Genomic DNA, 22,933 nt, shown 5'->3' with positions numbered 1-22,933 from the left:
TATTCTGAGAAAGTGTGCCAGGCTAATATTATATTTTGCTACTTGGAAAACAGTTTTGCTGTGCAAAGTATCTGGAGAACTGGGGGAACATTTGTGATTACCTAGTCATTATCTTATGCAATTTTATGGAAGGAACAAGCTCAAGAGGTGTGAGTCACCCAGAACTTTATACTCATTATAAAATAGCCTGCACCTTTGGGAAGCAGCAGATTTCTTTGGAGTTATGAGGGTGTGTCTACAATGTCTGCCCTTTTCTCAGCTGTCTCTACATGAAAACCTAGGAGTTGCTTGAACTTGTTGCATTGCTATTTGAAGCAGACTTAAGGTGTCACACATGTCTTCCAATGAATCCATTGAAATAATGCCATAGATTAGTAATATACTTAATTCCTCAGTTTCCTGCAAAACTATTTGAAGGCATGTTCCGTGTACTGTGGTCCATTGACAAAATAGGGATGCGTATTCTTGAACTTCCTGTGTGACTGCTTGGCTGAACACAGCACTGTGCATTTAATCAACAACTGGAATATCTGTCTACAACAGTCAATATGTATTTAATGTGATCTTGGTCCAGTAGACACTCTCTGACAAGATGTTTTCACTAGACATTGGAGGCTATAATTGAGCTATTTTAGAATATCATTCATTACAGAGTCTTGGATGAGTACTTGTCTGCCATTGAATATAATTCATTCCTGCACTGCAAGCTCATATTTTAAAGACCTGTAAGCATATAAATAAGTAAAAAAAAAATTTCCATTTATATTTTACTTTTTAAACTGACCAGAGTGTCTAGGAATATATGTCTAGGAATAACATCTGAGATTCCCATCCAGAACAGAGCAGTCCTAGGAACAGATAAAATACTACGTATGGTCCCAGAGGCCCCAAGCTTGAAAGGAAAAAAACATGACAACACACAATTAAATTTAGGGAAATTTGTGTTGAAGCTCATGAGTCAGGGAGTATTAAAACTGCTACTTATTTATTATTTATTATTAAAAAGGGTAATAAAATAAAAGGGTAATAATTAATAACTTCCAATCAGGTAGAACAGCAACAATCCTGCCTTAACGAGGACCCAAGTTTATTTTGCCCTCGCGCACAGTGAGGATAGTAAGAGAGGCAAAAAATCCCCTAGGATCAGTGTTGGAGACTCACAGGAAAAAGTAGTATCTTGAGGTCACCAACTCTCCAAAACTACAAACAGACTCCACTTCCATGCCAAACAATTATTTGGAAGTCATCGAATTACCAAATGACAAATATATCTGCCTAGAGTTTGCTAACTGCTACTGTTCTATGGGCAGATGAAATGAAAATTGAGCTTTGATCTTGAGCTTGGATCTTCCAACAGGACAAAGGATATGTCCAGATCAACAATAAAATAATTTACTGAACACAAACTTAAGCATGTGGTGAGCTAAAGAGGAGAGTGCTCAAGAGCAGACCTATGACCCTGGATGATCTGGAGAGATTCTGTAAAAAGGAATGGTCTGCATTCTCCAACCTTATAAGTTGTCAAAGGAGAAGTGCTGCTTTATTGGAAAAGGAAGGTTGTACAAAGTATTATAAGCAGGGGTGGCAATCATTTTGGCACATGTTTTTTGTTAAAAATAATTATTTATGATGTTTTTTTTCTCAGATTAAATTTACTTCAATTAAAGGTTGGATTTTTCTGATTTGTTCAGTGTGACATTAAGTTAAATTCACCAAAGGGAGAACTGCTTATAACCCCTTTACTCATCTTTACCAGAGGTGCCAATAATTCTGGAGTATAGGCATGTATGGTAACAATGAATCCCGTATACAATGGCTAGCTTCATGTTCAATGTCTCTGTGTTTTGAAACAAAGCTGATGAGTCTTTTGTCTTGCACCAGTGTTTAGCCCAAACCCTGTGAAGCATACGATTCTATTTTCAGGGGCACTCTATGGGTGTAGTATTGTAGACATGCACAGTAATTGTTGACTTTAAGTGTAGATTTATGGTTGCTGTTGTTAGACATCTTGGCATCTCAGATGTCCTGGTTCCTGTCTATGGGCAGGAGATGAGACAGTTCAACCTTACCAAACCAATCTGTAATCAGAGGAATAAGGAGTATTCCTTACATTTGGAAGAAACCAATACCATAGGAAGAGGGGGTGTGTTACTTTTTGAAATATGCTCTATGACATAATTTGAATGTTTGATAATATCAAATTCCCATAACTTCATATTTTAAAAGAAAATAATAGTAATAATTAAAAAATAGTAATAAAAAAAATACAGTTATCAAAAATGTAGTGTGGCATGCCATCGATGAGCTTGGATGAGCATGATGCCCCTGCTCTTTCTTGTGGACTCCTCAAGCTGTAGTCAGGCAATGAAAGGAGAAAGTTGAAGATAGGGCATGGGATTTTTCTGTCGGATATTTAAAAAAAACTTTCTTGTTTGGACAAAATTACTTATTCCACCTTTCTGTCTAAAGCAATATAGACAGGGGGAAACATCAATAATTCTGTGACTAGAGCCAGAATCTTAGGTGTGAAATGTCAGTTTGCAAGTTTGTGTATTCTTGTGTTATCTGGCAAGCATGAAAGCATTTTACTGTTATACTGGCTATATTGTACATTTTGCATGCTTTTGTTATCTAGTGTTAGCAATGTCTCTTTTGCTAACATAAACCTTTGATAATACCTTTAACGGAGGTAACTAATACCTTTGTTTTATAGGTTTCTTTTTTATACATTTTTGGTTATATGGTTATAAGTGGCTAGTACTAACATATAAGCATTATAAAATACCTTGTCTGCTGTATTAGTGACATGATTTTAAATAATTTAGGTATGAACAGCTGTAGTGCAAGTACTGTAGTGCCTGTAGTGAATTTAAATTATACTGCAATACCCCTGCTTAGGACTTAGGAGGCACAATAGAAGGTAATATAAACACCTATGATGTCCTTAGAATAGGAGTTATTTCACAATATGCTAAAATAAATACTGACAGTTCTTGGCTAATCATCTATTACTCTCATGTGGGACATCTCACATGTAACAAACTAGTAAAGCACCACAGACATGCATATGCATAAAATATGTTTAAAATAAGGTATATATAAGTCCATATAAATCTGTATCTGCATTGGTTGAAAGTTGATTGAAGGTAGGCTGAATGTTTTAACATTTTCAAAATCTGGATTAGCCAGTCACGTTGGCTGTCACTGCCATTTGTGTTTGAGGCTGTATTACTGTTGCAGTTCCTACTGGTGCAAAATACAGGGGACACACAATTTTATGTTCTTTCCCTAGTTACTGCTTTGTGTATTTTTCATGCAGATATTTTTCAGTAGCATTTACACCATTTCTGTTTTATGAGAATGTACTCCATTGGCTTCTACTTCCAAAAATGCCAGCCCTCCATGTGTTGAAATCTAAATGGAAAAAATGAAAAGGCTTAATTTGCCCCTTTAATAAATAAAATTAATATTAGAGAGTTCTGATTGTGTCAAAAATATTTTTGAGTCACTTACAAGCTAAAGTTACATTTTGCAGTAAGATTGCTAATGTGTGGCTAGAATGTTATCATTTTGTAACTGTCTGGCTAGCTAGTTAGATAACTTAAGCATCCCTGTGTTTTATTCTTGTACGCTAAGTATTATAGCAATGGTTGATATGCTCTGCTGCAGTTTATTACTGTAGTATGCTACTTTGCTATTTAGTATGTTCTATGCTGTTAGTATAACACACAGCGACTCCTAAGTGCAATAAAAATGATATTACTGACCATAAAAAAAGCAATATTACTGTAATTTCCAGCCTTTTATGAAGGAAAGCAGTTATTAGAGGGTTCTGCATACATAGCATGCAATCCAGTTCAAGTTTAATGATTGTCATCCTCAATGTGACATGGCTGTCCTGATGGAGGGGTTATGGGTGGAAGTCAGGACCATTGCCCTAACAGTCACAGTCAGTGACTGTTTGAAGCCATTTAATGACCTTTAAAGCCATTTAATGACCTTTCACATATTTTTGACTGATTGAAACAAATGCTTTATGCTTTTACCCATTTCAGTTGGTCAAACATTTTGCTCATTCACAATTCTTGTGGGGATTTGGACTCCCCAAAAGGCTTAATAATGAGTAAGCATTCTTCAAAAAGTCATGCTTCATGGCATACCCCAAAGCCTATTTACACTCATGTAAAGTCAGTGGGAAACCTGAGGGAAAATGCTGATTTTCTTTTGCTTGCAGTTGTGTTTCATCACAGCCTCATATTTGCTGGGGAGTTTGAGGGTGAACACATGTGCAAAATATCCTTGCCTTGGTTGTGTGAGTGTATATAACTGAAGACTAGGGAAGCCATAATACGAACTAATAAACGAACAGACAGGATAAATCAGATGAATAGCAAGTTTAATATAATGAACAAACTAACCATAGAAACAAAAAATACAGAATAGAAATAACATAATAAACAAAAGACTAACACACTAACAAGGTGAGGATGAATAGATATTTACAGGAGTAAAATAGAAACTAAGGAAAACAAACACAAAAGAACTAAACAGAAGAGTATCTGCAAAAACAATAAACCCATGAGCATGACAAAATACAAGGAAAAGAAAGTATGCTGAACAGGGATACTTATCTAGACAAGCAACTAACTAGGCTAAAACAAAAGACAATTATAACAGGATTAAAGGGAAGACCAGAGAGTTACAGAAAGACATAAGCTGAAGGGAAAACCACACAATACTTGCGTATACATACAGAGAGTGTGTAACCTTAACAAAAGCGAAGAGAGAAAGTACAACACACAAAGTGAGAACAGAACAATACTTGTGAACAGGAACTGGAAGAGCATAACCTAGAATTAAGCAAAGAAAATGACCAGCAAACAAGAGATGAGGGAACATGTCTTAAATAGAAGAACTAATGTATATGTCCTATGGTTTGGCTGAGACATATAGCTGAGTATCATCAGCATAGCAGTTTAAACTAGCATGGTGTTTATGTATAATGTCCTAGAGGTAGCATATATAAAAAAGCAGAGGCCCTAGAACAGATCCTTGTGGGACACCATAGCTAATCTTGTTGTATGCTGAAAAATCTCCATTTATGTTAACAAACTGGTAGCGATCAGATAGTTAAGATTTAAGACAGGAAAGGGCTATTCCCCTAATCCCAACATTTTCAAATCTATCTAGTAAAATGTTGTGATCTATAGTGTCAAATGTTGCACTCAGATCAAGCAATATAAGCAAATAAACATAACCCTGGTCAGAAGCCAACAACAGGTCATTAATTACTTTAATCAGTGCTGTCTCTGTACTACAGATGGAAAGACACTGATGGAAAGACTTCATGTATCTGGTTTTGATACTGTTCAAAATTTGGCAATGAAAAGTCAAGGGACTCCTCATTGTCAGATTCTCAATGTTTATTTGCATGTGTGGAGAATTTTTGGATCATTTTTTTCTAAGCCAAGATGGAAGTGTACTAGTCTGTTCAACAACACAGGAGTGTGATCAAACTTAAGAAGCAGGAGACATGGGCAGGAGATGGGGGAGAGGTATAGATAGGGAGGGAGCTGGATGAGGTCTGGGAGTTATTACCTCCTGACCTCCATGCTTGCATTGCCAGCAGTTATCATGGCAAAGAAGAGTTACAGAGACATTCAGGAAAATTACAGAAGTACAAATATAATATAAAACAGAATCAGGAGAAAAAAAAAAAAAAAAAAAAAGAAAAAAAAAAAAAATATATATATATATTGGTTCCATCCAATTCAGAAAAATTAGGACCCCTTGCCACTTTGCCTTAGCCAAAAATCCAGAGACAATACAAAATTCTGTCAAAACCACATGCAGTATATTCTTCTTTTTTTGGTGTTAAATTAACTAAGAGTACCATAAATAGGCGGCAACAACAAGAAGTTTTATTACACTTAATCTGAAGAGAAATTATTAGAAATTGGTACTCAATTAGTGATCAGTGACTAGAGACAAGACCACTGCCACTGTTGGGCCTCTGAGCAAGGCCTTTAACCCTCAATTGCATGAACTGTATTCAGTTATAATTGGATGTCATTTTGTACAAAAAGAGTTTTCTAAAATCTGTAAATGTAAATTATGCTTTGGTGTTTCTGTGCTGCCTAAATCAGGCTGTGATTTTGCAGTTCTGTTTTAATTATTAAAAGGAATCCAATTAAGTAACTTATTACTTCAGTAGTCGTTTTACTAGATAATTTCTTACTTTTACTTATCTGATATTTAAAGGACTACTTTTACTTCTACTTGTAATTATTATTTTAAAGTACCAGTACTTGTACTTCAGTACAGTTTTTGACTTTTCTACAGAAAGTAGCTGATTAATATCTATAGGGTGTTTTCTTATTAGGTTTCTTTGTGGAGCATTTTCTTTTAAGCACTGCAATCTATGTATTCCATAATCAGTCCATGATTGATCTGTATTTGATCTGTCCTGGAAAGCAGAAGTTAGATGTAAAAATAGGAGACTCTTGCTACATTCTCCTGTGGTTAATGCAGGAAATATCAGAGACCAGCAAGGAAGGGAGGAGGGAGAGTCAATGATAAGGAATGAATAAACAGAAGTGTGGCCTCTCTTAGTCAAATGTGTACTGTAATGTAGATGAGATGAAGAGCGAACACACATGCAAAGTACCAGCGCCTTGGATTTGAGAACGAGCAGAATCCAAAACAGGGGAAGACATAGTGAAAATGATAAACAGGACAATGTAAATAAATTACTAGTTTAATAACAGAAACACTGGAAACAAACAAAAAGGATAAGAGGCCAATTCGGGGTTATTATACATCAGGAAAGAAATATACGAGAGTACTGAGATAACAGAGCGCACAGGAGAACAGAAACAACTTAATGAACATGAACTGGGAGGGCGATACAGACAAAGAAGGCAACATCAACTAAAGCACCAATAGAAATCATTTAAGACTAAACAAGAGATATATCTAAGCAACAAGAGAATGATAGAGAGATAACTTGGAACACAGAGAACGAGTACAGTGTAACCAGAAATGATGCAGAGTTATAACATCGAAGATACATAGACCTAGAAATTGAAATTGTAGATCTATTGTAGATCATTGCAGTATAAAGAGTATTGTAGTGCCTAGGTGCCTAGGTATTGTAGAAAGGGCCAATTACCAGGTCAATGGCCCTTGTAATTCTTGGAGCGCCCCAGCAGATCAGACTGAGAAGGCAAGGTGTATGGAACTTGTGACTGCTCAGGGAAAGCTTGCTTGGGGACCATGAGTTTGTGGAGGGACCATCACACCTGATAAAATATCAGCTGCATACTCCAGAGTGAGCAAACTAAGCTGGCAAGAGAAAGCACTGGCATTCTGGTTCATAGCCCCTAGATGATAACCTTGAAGTCAAACTGAGCTAACTAAGGTGCCAGACACTGTTCAACAGCCCCTAACTTTGCAGACTGCAAATATCTAAGAGGATTATTGTCTGTATATTGTAAACTTGGTTGCCAGCAGATCACTTCAAAGCAAGCAGATCAAGTTTAATAGCACTATAATTAGACATATGCTCAGTTGGACACAGTCCTCAGCTGGCATAAGCAACTTGCCTCTTCTTCCCATCCTTTGCTGAGACATGATGGCCCCTAGACATGTGTGACCTGCAGCTCTAAAATGATGGGTTTGGAAAAATCAGCATAAGCCATAGGTGTGGAGGTAACTCCTCAAAGTGAGAAAAGGTGATTCTCTGACCTTATCCCAGAACTCTCCTAACTGTTTCTTACATGGCCTTCTCTGACTATTCTCGGAGCCCCACCCCGCTAGTGCAAGGGGGCAGCATGCTTGCTGAAGTCATCAACAAAGTGCCTGTGAGGCAAAGCCAAGAAAAGATGTCAAACTTACAGTTGATCTTCTACTGTAGGCTCTTCTGAGTTTATCACCAATGGTAGGAGTTTAGAATATGCTCAGGTTACATGATTAGGGATAGAGACTGATTTATTCAAGCTGATGACATCATGAGGCTTTTGGCATGGTTAGAGACACCCAGATTTTTCTCTCTCTTCCGTGTGTGACAGGAGTTTTTCCTTTCCCAAGCAACTACGTTTTTAATATTATTTGGTCTCCACTAATTGCAAGATAAAAAAAAAATAAAACTGAACGGCTTACCTAGAATCTAGATTAAACATTGGTGCTAGCCCAATTTGGCAACCAGATGTATCAGACATTGAGGAAGTGAAGAAAAATTTGACTGTAGGTAAGCTGACTTTTCTGTGGCTTCCCAAGCTAATACACACACTTAAGACTTTCACGTTCTAGCATCACGTGAGGATAGCATATTATAAGCTGGCCTAAACATTAGATATCACTAATGATATAGCTATATAGATATAGATATAGCTAGACAACATTAGCCAAATGATTAGGTAGGTTAGGATGGGTTCATAACAACCAAGTAAGATTAAAAACAGCCTGGTGATCCTCCTGTAGTTACATTAGTCACCTGAATTTGGGGAAAATCTGTCACTGGTTTTCATAATAACTAGTTTTCTCCAAAAAATAAATACAATTTTTAAAAACAGCAAAAAAATAAACAAAAGACGCCCCCCCCCCACCCACCCAAACAAAATTCTCTTCATGTATGAATAACCAACCAACAACCTATTTCCAATTCTAGATATATCAGCTCTGTTTTTGCCATTGTGGCCACCAAGATGTCAAAATATGTCTCTAATACAGACTAAACCATTCCATGTTAGATGTATGGTGTTGTAATTTACACAATATTAATTATGACATGAGCTGCAGATCAAATGAAGACAAGAGCTATGATCCCAGAGAAGAAAATGGCTTTAGTACAATTCAGCTTTTATTACAAAATTATCAAACAGAATTTTAGAATAGATTTGATGGTATGAATACCTACATTAATTTGAGCTGCTAATATGCTAAACAAAGCACCTGTTTAGAGCAGCTAATATAAGAAATTCTCACCTACTCCTCATAAACTAGCAAAACTACATACCCTCAAATATTATGGCGAAACTAAGCCAACAAGAAGCATATTTATAAAGAAAACAAAAGAAAACAAAACCAATTAAGAAAGAAAATCCATAAAGCTACTGAAGGGGACCAACACAATGGTCATTATCACTAAAAGCCTATTAATTGATCTTGTGGACACAAATACCATGACAAAACCTGCTGCATTTGCCAATTTACCACAGCTTCTGAATCTATAGCTTATAAATCATTTTGTATTTAACTGAAACAAACAAAATATTAATTAAACTCCCAACTCGCAACTCCCAACAAATGGTTATGTAATAAAACCACAATATATGGCTACCACTACACAATAAAATCATTTGACTCTGGGAATAAAATTACAAAATATGTTCATCCCATGCTAGTCCTGTAGCTCACTTAAACAATCTGGTCGCATGAAGAGCTATTTACATATTTAATAGTATGTGTACTCTCAGGGAATTGAGCACAAAATCCTGGTGTTGTATTTTATTTATACAACCTGCTCTACCAGTTGTGCTATCAAAGTACAATGCATTCCCTTAAAAAAAATAATGGTCCTACTCTACAGGCAAACAGCAGAAGCATTTTTGTGTGTATTCATGAATAGGTAGAAAGAGCATGGCATAACAGTGAGCCTACAACACACGCACACATTCACAGATACACACGTCCCCTATGAAGTACAACTGGTGTCAGTGGACTCCTGTCTATATAATTATACTTATTAGGATATTAGGACTTCCATATAGAGGAATTTATAAGTAATTACAACAAAGGCTCAGGTCCATGGTATAATAGGGTGGTATGTTCAGATGCAGGATCTTAGTGGCATGATTGTACCTCTGACCATCCTGCTTCAGGTGCTACTGTTGTCCGTGATGCAACTGGGAACTTGAATGACACCATCACTCCAGGGGCCAAGTGTAACTTCTCAGTCGCATGCAATTTTGGCTATGACTTCTCCATTTGCAGAACTACCAAATGCCAGTATGGCCTCATGAACAACTTTCAGGTGAGAGGTCAAGCAGTCAGCAAATTCAAGACCCCCAAATGGTTTGACCTAAAGCAACAGAATTGTGTGTGTCTGTTGATGAGGATGACCATGAGAAAAGATCTCATGTTGTTGTTTTGGGCTGTTATTATAGATTTTACAGATATAGATATTGAAGTACAGTGGTGTGAAAAAGTGTTTGCCCCCTTCCTGACATCTTTTTTTTTTGCATGTTTCTCAATTAAATGTTTCAGATCATCAAATAAACACAAAATGCAGTTTTTAAATGAAGGTTTTTATTATTAAGGGGGAAGAAAAATCCAAATCTACATGGCCCAGTGTGAAAAGGTGATTTCCCCCCCGGTTAAAACATAAATTAACTGTAGTTTATCACATCTTTGGAAAGCTGAATTCAATTTCTTTAGCCACACCCAGGCCTGATTACTGCCACACCTGTTCTCAATCAAGAAATCCCTTAAATAGGACCTGCCTGACAAAGTGAAGTAAACCAAAACATCCTCAAAAGCTAGACAGCTTCTGTGATCCATAGAAATTCTGGAACAAATGATATAAAAAGTAATTGTGATCTATCAGTCTGGCAAAGGTTATAAAGCCATTTCTAAAGCTTTGGGACTCCAGCAAACCACAGCGAGAGCCATTATCCACAAATGGCGAAAAAGTGGAACAGTGGTGAACCTTCCCAGGAGTGGCCGGCTGACCAAAATTACTCCAAGAGTGCAGCGACGACTCATCCAAGAGGTCACAAAAGACCCCACAACAACATCCAAAGAACTGCAGGTCTCACTTGCCTCAGTTAAGGTCAGTGTTCATGACTCCACCATAAGAAAGAGACTGGGCAAAAATGGCCTGCATGGCAGAGTTCCAAGACAAATACCACTGCTGAGCAAAAAGAACATAAAGGCTTGTCTCAGTTTTGCCAGAAATCATCTTGATGATCCCCAAGAACTCTGTGAACTGATGAGACAAAAGTTGAACTTTTTGGAAGGTGTATGTCCCATTACATCTGGCGTAAAAGTAACACAGCATTTCAGAAAAGGAGCATCATACCCAGAGTAAAATATGGTGGTGGTAGTGTGATGGTCTGGGACTGTTTTGTGGCTTCAGGACCTGGAAGACTTGCTGTGGTAAATAGAACCATGAATTCTGCTGTCTACCAAAAAATCCTGAAGGAGAATGTTCGGCCATCTGTTTGACCTCTAGCTGAAGTGAACTTGGGTTCTGCAGCAGGACAATGATCTAAAACACATGAGCAAGTCCACCTCTGAATGGCTTAAGAAGACTTGAGTGGCCTAGTCAAAGTCCTGACCTGAATCCGATTGAGATGCTGTGGCATGACCTTTTATAATGGAGGTTCATGCTCAAAAACCCTCCAATGTGGCCAAATTACAACAATTCTGCAAATATGCACTTCCTCCACAGCACTGTTAAAGACTCATTGCCAGTTATTGCAAATGCTTGATTGCAGTTGTTGCTGCTAAGGGTGGCCCAATCAGTTATTAGGTTTAGGAGGCAATCACTTTTTCACACAGGGCCATGTAGGTTTAGATTTTTTTTTTCCCTTAATAATAAAAACCTTCATTTAAAAACTGCATTTTGTGTTAACTTTGTCTAATATTTAAATTTGTTTGATCTGAAACATTTAAGTGTGACAAACATGCAAAAAAAAAAGGATATCAGGAAGGGGGCAAACACTTTTTCACACCACTGTAATTGGCATTGATTCCTGTTTCTGTGTACGTGCGGTGTGTATAGGTTATGACTATGGTATCTGGGTTCGGACCCCTCATCACAGCAGGAACATTTTCTGCAACAATCTCCTCAGCCCTTGCTTCTCTTGTCAGTGCTCCTAAAGTCTTCCAGGTAAAAAAAGCAGCACACAATCCCACTGCACATTGGTGCTCTGCCCAATAACATCCTCTCACACTAGAAAACTGTATGTTGTCCGGTAATATTGATGCAGTGTGAACTAGGGATGTGCATTTGGCATAATTTTGATATTCGACTCAACTAAACACAAAATTAGGGCCAAAATTAGGGATGGGGGCTTACTCTTTTAGTTGGCAACATGGGTGTTAAGAGGCTATAAATTCAGTTGTTTATTTCAGAACACATTATACAACATTAGCCCACGTCAGTTTGTCAGAGATTTCTCAATGTAGCTGCAGAGACCTCAAGTTTATTTTTATTTCATGTCCACAATGAACTGAATAAAAGTCATGAAATCACAAATTGTGCACAGAATTTTCTTTATTTGTGCACTCATTTTTTATATTTTGAATTCTCAAATGTTTATTCATTTCATTACATTACACAACATCTGAAACACACTTGGAGGAGCAACCTTCATTATGGACTCTTCTTTTACTTATTTGTTCAGCATCAATTCAGAAACCAGGAGGAATGTATATTATAAAAGTAAAATGTACACACAACTTGATTTCATAACCTCTGTTTAGTATCTTGTGCCCACATTAAACTAATTCATATGCTCCTTGCATAGCTAACATCGGATTTGTTAGTAGCAAAGCCCCGCCTAGCCATCTCTTTTACAGTGTGGGCTCGGCCATGCTTCCTTTGCAATGCGCTCACATTTACTGTCACCTTGAAAGGTTGACATTGTACTAAAGTATACATGTGCATTCCTGCGCACAACCTAACAGCAGTAAAACCTGCACACTCCCATACTGTATGCTGAATGTGGTGTGAAACAAATGTGCGATGGCTTGGCTGACTACATTTTTATTAAGTGGAAAATTGAGTACATTTTTGCCACACCATCTTTGTTACCACACTTCACAAATAAGTGTTTTAAACTACTTCTTATACTCTAAGCTCAGTCTTCACTAGCATGTTGGTGGATGAGTACAAAAGCTCCTAATCCTTAGGCACTGTCAGCCAGTCCACTGGCAAAAGGGTTGTAGTGGCTGGAGCAGGAAAAATAATATGGAGGGATTAGGAGTGTGTGTGGATTTGGGCTATGATCTGTGAGGCAATATAGAAGAGGTAGGTAGATAAAATAAGATGTAGTGCAACTTTTATCTATAGCACAAGCTTTAAAATGTGCATATATCTGCTGATGCTCACCTCACTCTGGTTCTAGGCTCTGTGTAAGGACAATATCTACAAGGCCCTTCACTTTTTTGCCAAGGGCCATGGCAAAAATAATGAGCCCATCCGTGGTTATGTGCTCACCTTCGTCATTGCTGTGGCCTTCATCCTCATTGGTGAGCCTCATAACACACCACGGTAACCACCTTCTCAAACATATGCACTACTTGACCATAACCAACCGATCCATTAGTGGTTGTCCTGGCCATGCAATGCACTACACATTTCTGTGTCTTCCCTGAAGTAACATATCTCAGCTCTGACTCAGCTCACAAAAGGCTTGATAATCAACGAGTCCAGCTGTGTGTTTTAGTGTACAGAAGATACTAAAATGTCTCTCATTTCTTTTTAGCTGAGCTGAACATCATTGCTCCCATTATCTCCAACTTCTTTCTGGCCTCATATGCCCTCATCAACTTCTCTTGCTTTCATGCTTCATATGCTAAGTCCCCAGGTCTGTATGCTCCAGCCCACTTCAACCTATAATTGACCATTAATTTAAGGGAACTGTTTTGTGTAATGCAACTAAGTATTTACGTAAACTGCAATTGTTAGATTTTTTAAGTAAGTGTTAGATAAGTGGATGGGAAAATACAATGCAGTGAAAGTTATTCATTTGAAAGAATGTGTTTCTTTTCAAATTTTAAATGTAAATATTTTATATTAGATTATGGAATGAACAAACATTAATTCAAGGGTAATCTGTTCTCAGCACTATTTATTTATTTTTGATGATTTTGAGTGTAATGTGTATATTTGTTTGTGTAGGTTGGAGGCCAGCATATAAATACTACAACATGTGGCTGTCTTTGTTTGGGGCTGTGCTGTGCTGTGCTGTTATGTTCGTTATTAACTGGTGGGCTGCACTTCTCACATATGCTATAGAGATGTTCCTATACATCTATGTTACCGTTAAGAAGCCAGGTAGGAACCTAAAACAAGTTTTTATTCAAAATAAACCATGTTTCCACACACACACACACACACACACACACACACACACACACACACACACACACACACACACACACACACACACACACACAGAGTAGAGTGAGACTAAGCACAACTGTACCTGCCATCACACAATGTTAAAGCTGGTATCGAATTTAGCCTTTGTTAACTTATCCCAGACAGCCACAGAGGTCAAGTCTCTCTCCTCAATCCCATATCCTTCATCCAAACCTTTCTCCAAAGTCCCTGCCTTCAAAGACATGCATAGAGCTTAGCCAAATGATCTATGTGCTGCATGTACAGCAAAATAGTTTACAGGCATAGAGGACCACCTTCTTGAATAGACATTTTTAATGGTTTATATTGTTGAAATTTTTAGTTACTGATTATAGAGCCCAGCACATTTACCAAGATGTAGACAGTTTAACTGAAGCTTTCTTGCTGATTACAGAAACTAAAATTTAGATTTATTAATATGTAGTTAAATGGTATGTAGCAACTGATTGACTTGAGTGACCTGAGTCAAGGCGGTTTCCAATGAAGGCAGTTTCCAATAAACTGGAAAAGCAATTTATATTTTATAGTGCACTAGGCAAAGTGGAAATTATTAAGTATGGCTCAACTCCGAGGACCCAGATATATACACTTTTGATTAAACAGAAAACCTTTCATGCATAAATGGAGAGCAAGCAATAAGCAAGCAAATTGGATCAAGGTCATTTCTAGTTGTTGAGAAAATAAATCCCAAATCTGGGAAGATAAGAGTAGATATAAAAATTAAATAGAGAGAAGCAGGAGTTTAAGATAAAATATTACAAGGGTCCATCTTTTCTACATACACTGGAGATCAAAATTAGAGAACAATTTATGAATACTTGATTTTTTCAGAAATAATGTAGTCTTCATTGGTCAACATTTGAAGGATTTTTTTGTTAGGGGTATACCATGCCACTAGAACAGTGTTTTACAAGGTATTTCAACATAAAACCTTTATTTTGCAGAAAACACAATGATCAAAATTAGAGAACAGCAATGACTGTAGTACAGAAAAAGATTACAACTAAATTTTCTGAAGGTTACATCAGTCACCAATCAGTAGGAAGTGTACAGGCCATTACTTTGAATGACTTCAGCACATCTGCAGCCACAGGACATCACTAGTCTCTCACACTGCTCTGGTATGATTTTGGTCCACTCTTCTTGCAGCCTCTTCCACAGTTCAGTGACTGTTGTGGGTTTCTTGGCCATAACTTTGTCACCAAGGATTTCCCAGAGGTTTTCTATTGTGTTTAGATTAGGACTCTGGGCTGGCCATTTCATTGTTTCAATGTTTTCAGTTTCAAGGAACTGCTTTACCCATTTTGCTGTGTGACAGGAGGCATTGACTTGTATGAAAATTGCTGGCTGATTGATGAGCGTAATGAAGGAACCACGTGTTGGTGAAGGTTCTGATACACACTTGTATTCACTCTGCCATGTAGCTGTATGAGAGGTCCAACTCCTGCTGCCGAAACATTTCCCAAACCATGGCACTTCCTCCTCCACCTTTCACTGACTTCTTTACACACTTTGGGTTCAGTCTTTCCCCATTTTGTTGACGAGCATAATGCTCGCCATCAGACCCAAATAAATTAAACTTGCTTTCGTCACTAAAGTAAACTCTGGACCACTTCTCTGTCCACACAACGTGCTCCTCAGCAAAGGTTAGTCTAGCCTTTTGATTCTTTTTGTTAATGAGAGGATGGTTACTGCAGAGTGGGCTTTCAGTCCAAATGCTCTTAAACGTCGAGACACTTGTTGACGAGACAGTTCCTTACCCTGTTCAGTGCTGAACCGGCAAGCAATTCCAGCTGCAGTGATGAACCAATTACCCGTGGAGATTCTCTACATTATTCTGTCCTCACTTGCATTTGTCTTTCGTGGGCAACCAGCCTTCTTGGGGGACTTGAATGAGTTTGTGATGTTGTAAAGATGCAATATTCTAGAAATCACAGACTTGGAACAACCAACTTCTCTTGCTATGGCTGTCACCCCTTTGGCCTTCATCTGGACAACCTGCTGCCGGAGGGTTTCAGTCACTTTGGAATGGCCCACCATCTTGCAAAATCAATGAAAACTGGAAAGTTAGGCTGCCAGTTAAAAAGGGTTTGTCAGATAATTAAGGAAATTAGCACCAGGTACCAGATTAACAACAATAACTTGCAGGTATCTGAAAGTGTTCTCTAAATTTGATCAGTGTTCTTTTTCAGTTATCTCATTTAAGCTTTTTATACTGTGCTTTATATACAGCTCATGAAATCATCTTAAAATATTGCTCTTTTAATTCTGTTAGGATCGATTTACCTAGGACTACACAGTGACCTTGAAATTGTGTGTTGTTCTCAATTTTTGATCTGCAGTGTATGTCAGGAGTCTTTCAGATTAAAAAAAAAACAAAACAATTTGTAAAATAGATTTTTTCAAGTGTCAGATGGTCAGATGGAGGGATTTGTTTTGAACAGACAGCTTTCTGTTCATTTTCTGTAGATGTGAACTGGGGTTCATCAACACAGGCTGTGACCTTTGTGAATGCTGTGAACAATGCTCTAACTTTATCAGGAGTGGATGATCACGTCAAAAACTTCAGGTACCACTTACTTCATAAGCCTAATAAATACATTTACCCAAATTAAAACAAATATTTTAGACTTTTGTTTTGTCTGAAATACAAACACTTGAGATTTCTCATCGTAGCTGCAGAGACCTCAAGTTTATTTTTATTTCATCTCCACAATGAACTGAATAAAAGTCATGAAATCACAAATCGTGCACAGAATTTTATTTATTTGTGCACTTATTTTTTGTATTTTCAGTTCTCAAATGTTTATTAATTTTATCACATTATACAACAGATGATACATACTTAGAGGAGCATCCTTTATTATGGACTCTTCTTTTACTTATTTGTTCAGCATCAATTCAGAAACCAGGAGAAATGCACATATAGACATAAAAAATGTGCACACAACATGATTTTGTGACCTCTATTTACACACACATCTTGTGGCCACATTAAACTAATTTGTATGCTCCTTGACACAGAATGTGTTGATAATCACTTGAAAATGTGGCTCCAGTTCATCATAAAACAGTTCATCATAAAAGATAAAATCAGTAAAAATCACTTAAAAACCCATCTAAAGTGATCTTCCCTAAACAAAAGGTTTACAACTTTTAAATATAGTAAACAAAATATATTTCTAGATTATCCAAAGTATTATTTTTTGATGTAAGCGTGGTCAGATTTAGACTATGTTGGTGTGTAAGGTGAGCATATGGTGATGTTTATGTAATGTAAGTTGTTCTTCTCTTCATCAGGCCTCAGTGCATTGTATTGACTGGTACTCCTAAAACACGACCAGCCCTGCTGGATTTGGCTCACTCCATCACTAAGAACTATGGCCTCTGCATCACATGCGATGTATTTGTGGTGAGAAAAGATTAGCTTTCATGTCATATATGTACATGAAGAAGATAAATGTAATACCTGCTACATATGTTACAGTCTTCTCCCCACATGGCAGTGACAATGTTTTGGTGCACCAGGGTCCCCGCCTAGAGCAGCAGCAAGCACTCACTGCTGCCATGGAGCAGAATCAAATGTGGTTGAATCAGCAGAAGAGGAAAGCGTTCTATGCTGCCGTAGCTTCCGACAACTTCCGTGAGGGTGCAGAGAGCCTTCTGCAGGTTAGACCAATTGCACTGTCAAATATATCAAATATGTGAAATATATAGTATAGATGACTTACCCCAGGATTATGTATGGTACTGCAGATAACATAGACTTAACACAAGATACCATACCCTCCCGAAAACCCTTGTACTAATATTAGGACTGAGAATTTTAAATGTTATGTTAAAATGAACACCCTGTACTTGTATGAGAACCTCACATTTTGTTAGAAAACTTTGCTTAGTTTCCATACTTAATAGATGCTATTAACTGCTACTTATGGATGGCAAGACAAATTTTAAAATGACTACAATAAATACAACACAGTTACTGTACAGAGTAATAAACTACTACAGTTCAGACAGGTGCTACTGCACAACATTATATTGTGTGGCATATCAGGCAGTCTCTACAGCAGAATACTGTGTTGAATAGATCTGCATCATTGATTAGACTGTACTGCATAGTGCTCTGCTATACACCACACATTAAACACATATCCAACTGAAGAAAATTATACTGCACTATAGATCAGACAGACTGTACTGCAGAACATTAAAAGTGCTCTGCCTCAGTAAAGCTGATGTCAAGTGATTATTTCTCCTGAGTACTGCTATCCATGCTACCCATGATAGTCACACATGAGTCAAGTTGCCAAAACATAGCTCCACTGACAAAAATCATAAAAAGTTAATTGAACCTCCCAGTGGAACACAGTGTTCATTCAGCTTGTGTGACTTTGTTATGTGTTATATATTATACATGCATAAAACTGTAGAGCAGCACAGATTACAACCACTGGTGCTATCACCAGAGATACCACTGCATCAGGACTTCAGACTGAAGCGAGATTAGGAGCTGCAACTGGCTGATGGCCTGAGCAATAAAGCAGATAGAGAATGTAAACTGCAATCAGGCAAAAAAACACATCCCCATTCCTGCTGCAGGCTTCAGGTCTGGGCCGACTCCGACCCAACACGGTGATACTGGGGTTTAAGAGAGACTGGAAGACTGTTTACACAGCGAATGTGCAGGAATACGTAGGCGTGCTGCAGTATGTTACACACACACTTACACACATGCAGATCTTTTGTACCTTGTGTACAATCTATGACAGCATTGCCTAATAATAATGACTCATCTTTATCTCCTGTCACTAGTGATGCTTTTGATTTTGAGTATGGTATAGTGATGCTGAGGATCAGTCAGGGACTAGACATCTCTCACATCCTCGAAGCAGAAGGTACACAAGAACAGCAACAAGCAATAAACAATACCACGGATGCCTAAACAAACAAACACACATGGGGACACAGAATACATGTTAAAGTAAATGTAACATACCCTTACAAATCAGTTTATTAGAAAGCACTATTAATATAATAAGAGCCTCACTGACCTGGAAAGTGAGTTTTTTGTGCTCCAGCACAGATCCTGTCAGCACATCAAATCTCTCATGAGTCAATCAGTGTTGGAGCAGAAGAAAACTTTTGAAAGTTATAAATTTTCACTGTCAAAGTGCTTTAAAACTTGTTTGTGGACATTTGCTCATCAGAGGAGATGGAGAGGATGCTTGTGGAGCAGCAGGCATTGGAGAACGAGATAGAGGAAAATGGCTTCCAGGAGGGAAGAAAATACTTTTTTAAAAGATCCAGAAAATTATCACAAAAAACACACGCCACTAAAGGTACTGCTTGAATACAACAAATTATGGCACTGTGTTGTTTTTGCCTGTTAATTTTGTGTGTGTGTGTGTGTGTGTGTGTGTGTGTATGCCTGTTTATGGCTCTGTTCACAATAAAATGATCAGATAATGACCTTTGAGTGCAAGAATTAAATGTCCCAAGATGATTTTAACTGAACACCTGGGTTGGACTTACAGCTATAGGCTCTATTTTTGTGGACACGGCAGAAATAAGGCATGTGTGGGCATGGCAGAAATGTTGTTTGCTATTTCCATGACAAGCAGCAGAGGTACTAACAGTGCAGTAACTGCACAAAAGAGTGCAGGTACAAAAATACATTTTAAATGTCACACACCCTATTATGTCACTCCACCCTCTTTGTTGCAAGTACATTTATTTATGTTCACCATATTAAGAAATGGCAAAAATATGAGTGTGGCATGGAAAATTAGCAAAATGTGGTGTTAACACCCTGGTGCAGCAACAAAATTAGAGTATATTTATTTCTCTCTATCTATCTATCTTCAGTTGCTTGTGTAAAAGGTAATGTGATTTTAGACTAGATAAAATATTCATCATTTGTGTTATGACTAAGGGGGTGGGAATGTCTATTTGCATAAGTGTCAAAGGACAAAAATGTCAGTAAAAGGTTCCTCTACAAAACCAACTGTGCTGCTCTAATCTAATAATACACACTAATTATCATCGACAGATGGGGAGAAACCATCAGACGTATTGTGTGTTGCTAAGAACACCATAATGTGTCTTACCTTTATTTCTTATATTTTTCTGCCTGGGTTTCTCTCACTCTCCCCTAAGTCACCATGGAAGTGCCTCACTCTTCTGATGTGGCTAAGATTAACCAACGCTTGGTGGAGGCCAGCTCACAGTTTAAGAGGAAGCAGGGCAAAGGCACCATCGATGTGTGGTGGCTGTACGACGATGGAGGTATGAGGGGAAAATATTTTAAGTCTTATAAGCAACTGTGTCTTGAGCTAACAAAGTGGCTATTCCCCATTTTGCTTATGGAACTACAGTCATTTTTTAGTTATAATACACAGTAGAGAAAGATGAACATTTTCTGTCTAAGTTCTTTTGAATTTGTGTTATCCTTGATATGTTACTTAGAATTCTTATTATAAGCAAGATTATATAATACTATATAATACTACATATTATATTCATATTAAAACAAGACCACTAGTAAAATCTGATTTAATGGCACTGCCATTCACTGTACAGCATTTCTTATGTAAGTGTCAACAGTAGAACATCTTAAATGTTTGGTAATCTAAAGCATAGAATTTGAGTTGTCTTGTGTGTCTTACTCCTGTGGAAAATGTCTTGGATCCTAGAGGCCTTGCAAGTTAACTGAGGTGTGCTGTGCCAAAGTATTATTACACTCATTTTGCAATCTCTTGTTCATGTGCATTTCAGTAATCGGGAGATACTGTCCGGACAGAGATACTATCCGGACTCTGTCCGGACAGCAGAGTCCCTTGCAGTCTTCAAACACAGACTGAAGACCCATCTATTTGTGGAATATGTAAATGACCATTGACCACACTCCTATGTTGACTAACTGGAACTCTAGTACCTAATGTAGGGTATTGTTTATTGCAGTGAGATAGAGCTTATGTATTTTGCCCTATATTTTCAACAGCGTTCTAGTTCATTAGTATCTTGAACTCTAATCTACAGTACTGGCTAGGATGTATTCTATGAGTGTAACGTGGGGAGGCTTGGCAAAATGCATAGACGAGCCGTGTGACACAAAACAATGTTTATTTATACACAAAAAAGACAACATAGCACTCAGGCTATCACAAGATCAAACACTGACAATATTCACATTTAAACAAAAGACTTATATACCCACACACTAACAACACACAACGAGGAGCATGTGTGAAACACAGGGAGCGTGTGGCAATACGGACGAACGAACACACACACACACACACACACACACACACGCACACACACACACGCACATGGGGAGACATTTGGGAAGAGGGGTCGTACCGTGACAGAGCTTCTCCCCAATGGCGCGACTCCTGGCACGCCAGCCTATCAGGCTATGGCCAAATGGCGAGGCCAGAGGACTGAGCGACCCAACACGGACCAGCACGAGTTGGACAGAGGGGAGGAAGACAGGGACCAGGATGACAACAGACACAGGGATGGACACACTGACGGCTACAGGCACAGACACATAGGGAGATAAAGTGACAGACACATTAAGTGTGACTGGGACAGCTACATGAATAAAATTAAACAAAGGGTTGTCAACAAGTCCAGGGAAGCTGGCAGGAGCCCCAGCCTGTCCCCCTGTCGCCGGCTGGGTTGAAGTTCGACTATGCTGTGGGGGATTGCTCTTCACCATGTTGGGTGGCAGCGGCTTCTCTGGCTTTGAGGCAGACGCTTCAGAAAGCGCACCAGCTGTTTTGCCTGTCTCTGGGGTGGGCACTGGTGACGCCTCCTTTAGGCTTGCGTGTAGGCACGCGAGCCCTGGGGCTGTGTGCCTTAGGTGAGGGAGTGTCCTCAAATGATGGCACCACCTCTCTGCAAGTCACGCGGGGCAATTTGCTGAATCTATTGCACCGTGCCTTGGGTGGAGCCTTGGGTGCCGGAGGCTCGTCGCTCTTGGAATCTGCCGACCACATGTCCATCACAGAAGGGGTATCCTCATGGAGGGCCTCCTCTACCTCCATAACGGGATCCTCCAAATGGTTGACCTCTGAGTCTGACCAGAGGCTGACGTCCTGATACTCCTCACTCTGCTCATACCCCCCGTAGTCTTCCCAGTAGTCCCAATATGGATAGGAGGACCCCATAGAGTCCGACCCTGGAAACCGGTTGCCATCGTAACAGTTCCGGTAGTCCATTGTGGGTCTGTAGGACTCCACCGAGTCTGACCCTGTGCTACTCTCAGGGCCCCTCCAAAGGTTTCCAGGAGCACTCTCCCCTGTGGAGAGTGCCCAAGACTATGGGGGGTTTCCCTGTAAGGGCTGGGGGGGAACGGTTACGCGCTTTCTTGCCCTTCTTTTTGCTCATCTTTCCTGGCATCCTTTGGCCATCAGTGTTTCTGTAATGCGAGGAGGCTTGGCAGGATGCACAGACGAGCCGTGTGACACAAAACAACATTTATTTATACACACGAAAGAGAACATAATGCTTAGGCTATCACAAGATTAAACACTGATGATATTCATATTTAAACAAGACTCATACACTAACAACACAACGAGGAGCAGGTGTGAAACACAGGGAGGGCGTGGCCATACGGATGAAAGAACCTCACACACACACACAAACACACACAGGGAGATGTTTGGAAGGAGTAAATGACAAAGCACTTATCCAGAGCGACTGCCAAATGCTGTAAATGTAAATGTAAAATGTACTCATTTATAGAAAATAAGATAATTATAACAGATT

The 22,933-nt window shown here is 38.7% G+C and overlaps 1 protein-coding gene across 2 annotated transcripts in view; it reads left to right on the top strand.

Annotated features, from left to right (window-relative positions):
- Positions 1–22,933, top strand: part of LOC113577304 (solute carrier family 12 member 1) — a 40,495-nt gene that overhangs the window by 11,141 nt on the left and 6,421 nt on the right. For both annotated transcript variants that reach the window (XM_081709411.1, XM_027009882.3), the window contains exons 10-21: positions 9,882–10,033; positions 11,786–11,893; positions 13,134–13,257; positions 13,494–13,595; positions 13,910–14,065; positions 16,622–16,721; positions 17,453–17,564; positions 17,681–17,821; positions 18,755–18,861; positions 18,968–19,050; positions 19,363–19,494; positions 20,312–20,440. In XM_081709411.1, coding sequence (XP_081565537.1) covers positions 9,882–10,033; positions 11,786–11,893; positions 13,134–13,257; positions 13,494–13,595; positions 13,910–14,065; positions 16,622–16,721; positions 17,453–17,564; positions 17,681–17,821; positions 18,755–18,861; positions 18,968–19,050; positions 19,363–19,494; positions 20,312–20,440 — 1,446 coding nt within the window. The remainder of the gene's footprint in view (positions 1–9,881; positions 10,034–11,785; positions 11,894–13,133; positions 13,258–13,493; positions 13,596–13,909; positions 14,066–16,621; positions 16,722–17,452; positions 17,565–17,680; positions 17,822–18,754; positions 18,862–18,967; positions 19,051–19,362; positions 19,495–20,311; positions 20,441–22,933) is intronic.

This window comes from Electrophorus electricus, unplaced genomic scaffold (assembly GCF_041902795.1).
Source record: "Electrophorus electricus isolate QZ-2024a unplaced genomic scaffold, ASM4190279v1 Scaffold41, whole genome shotgun sequence".
NCBI lineage: Eukaryota > Metazoa > Chordata > Actinopteri > Gymnotiformes > Gymnotidae > Electrophorus > Electrophorus electricus.
The sequence above is the reverse complement of the archived record's forward strand: the minus strand, read 5'-3'. Positions and strand labels throughout refer to the sequence as shown.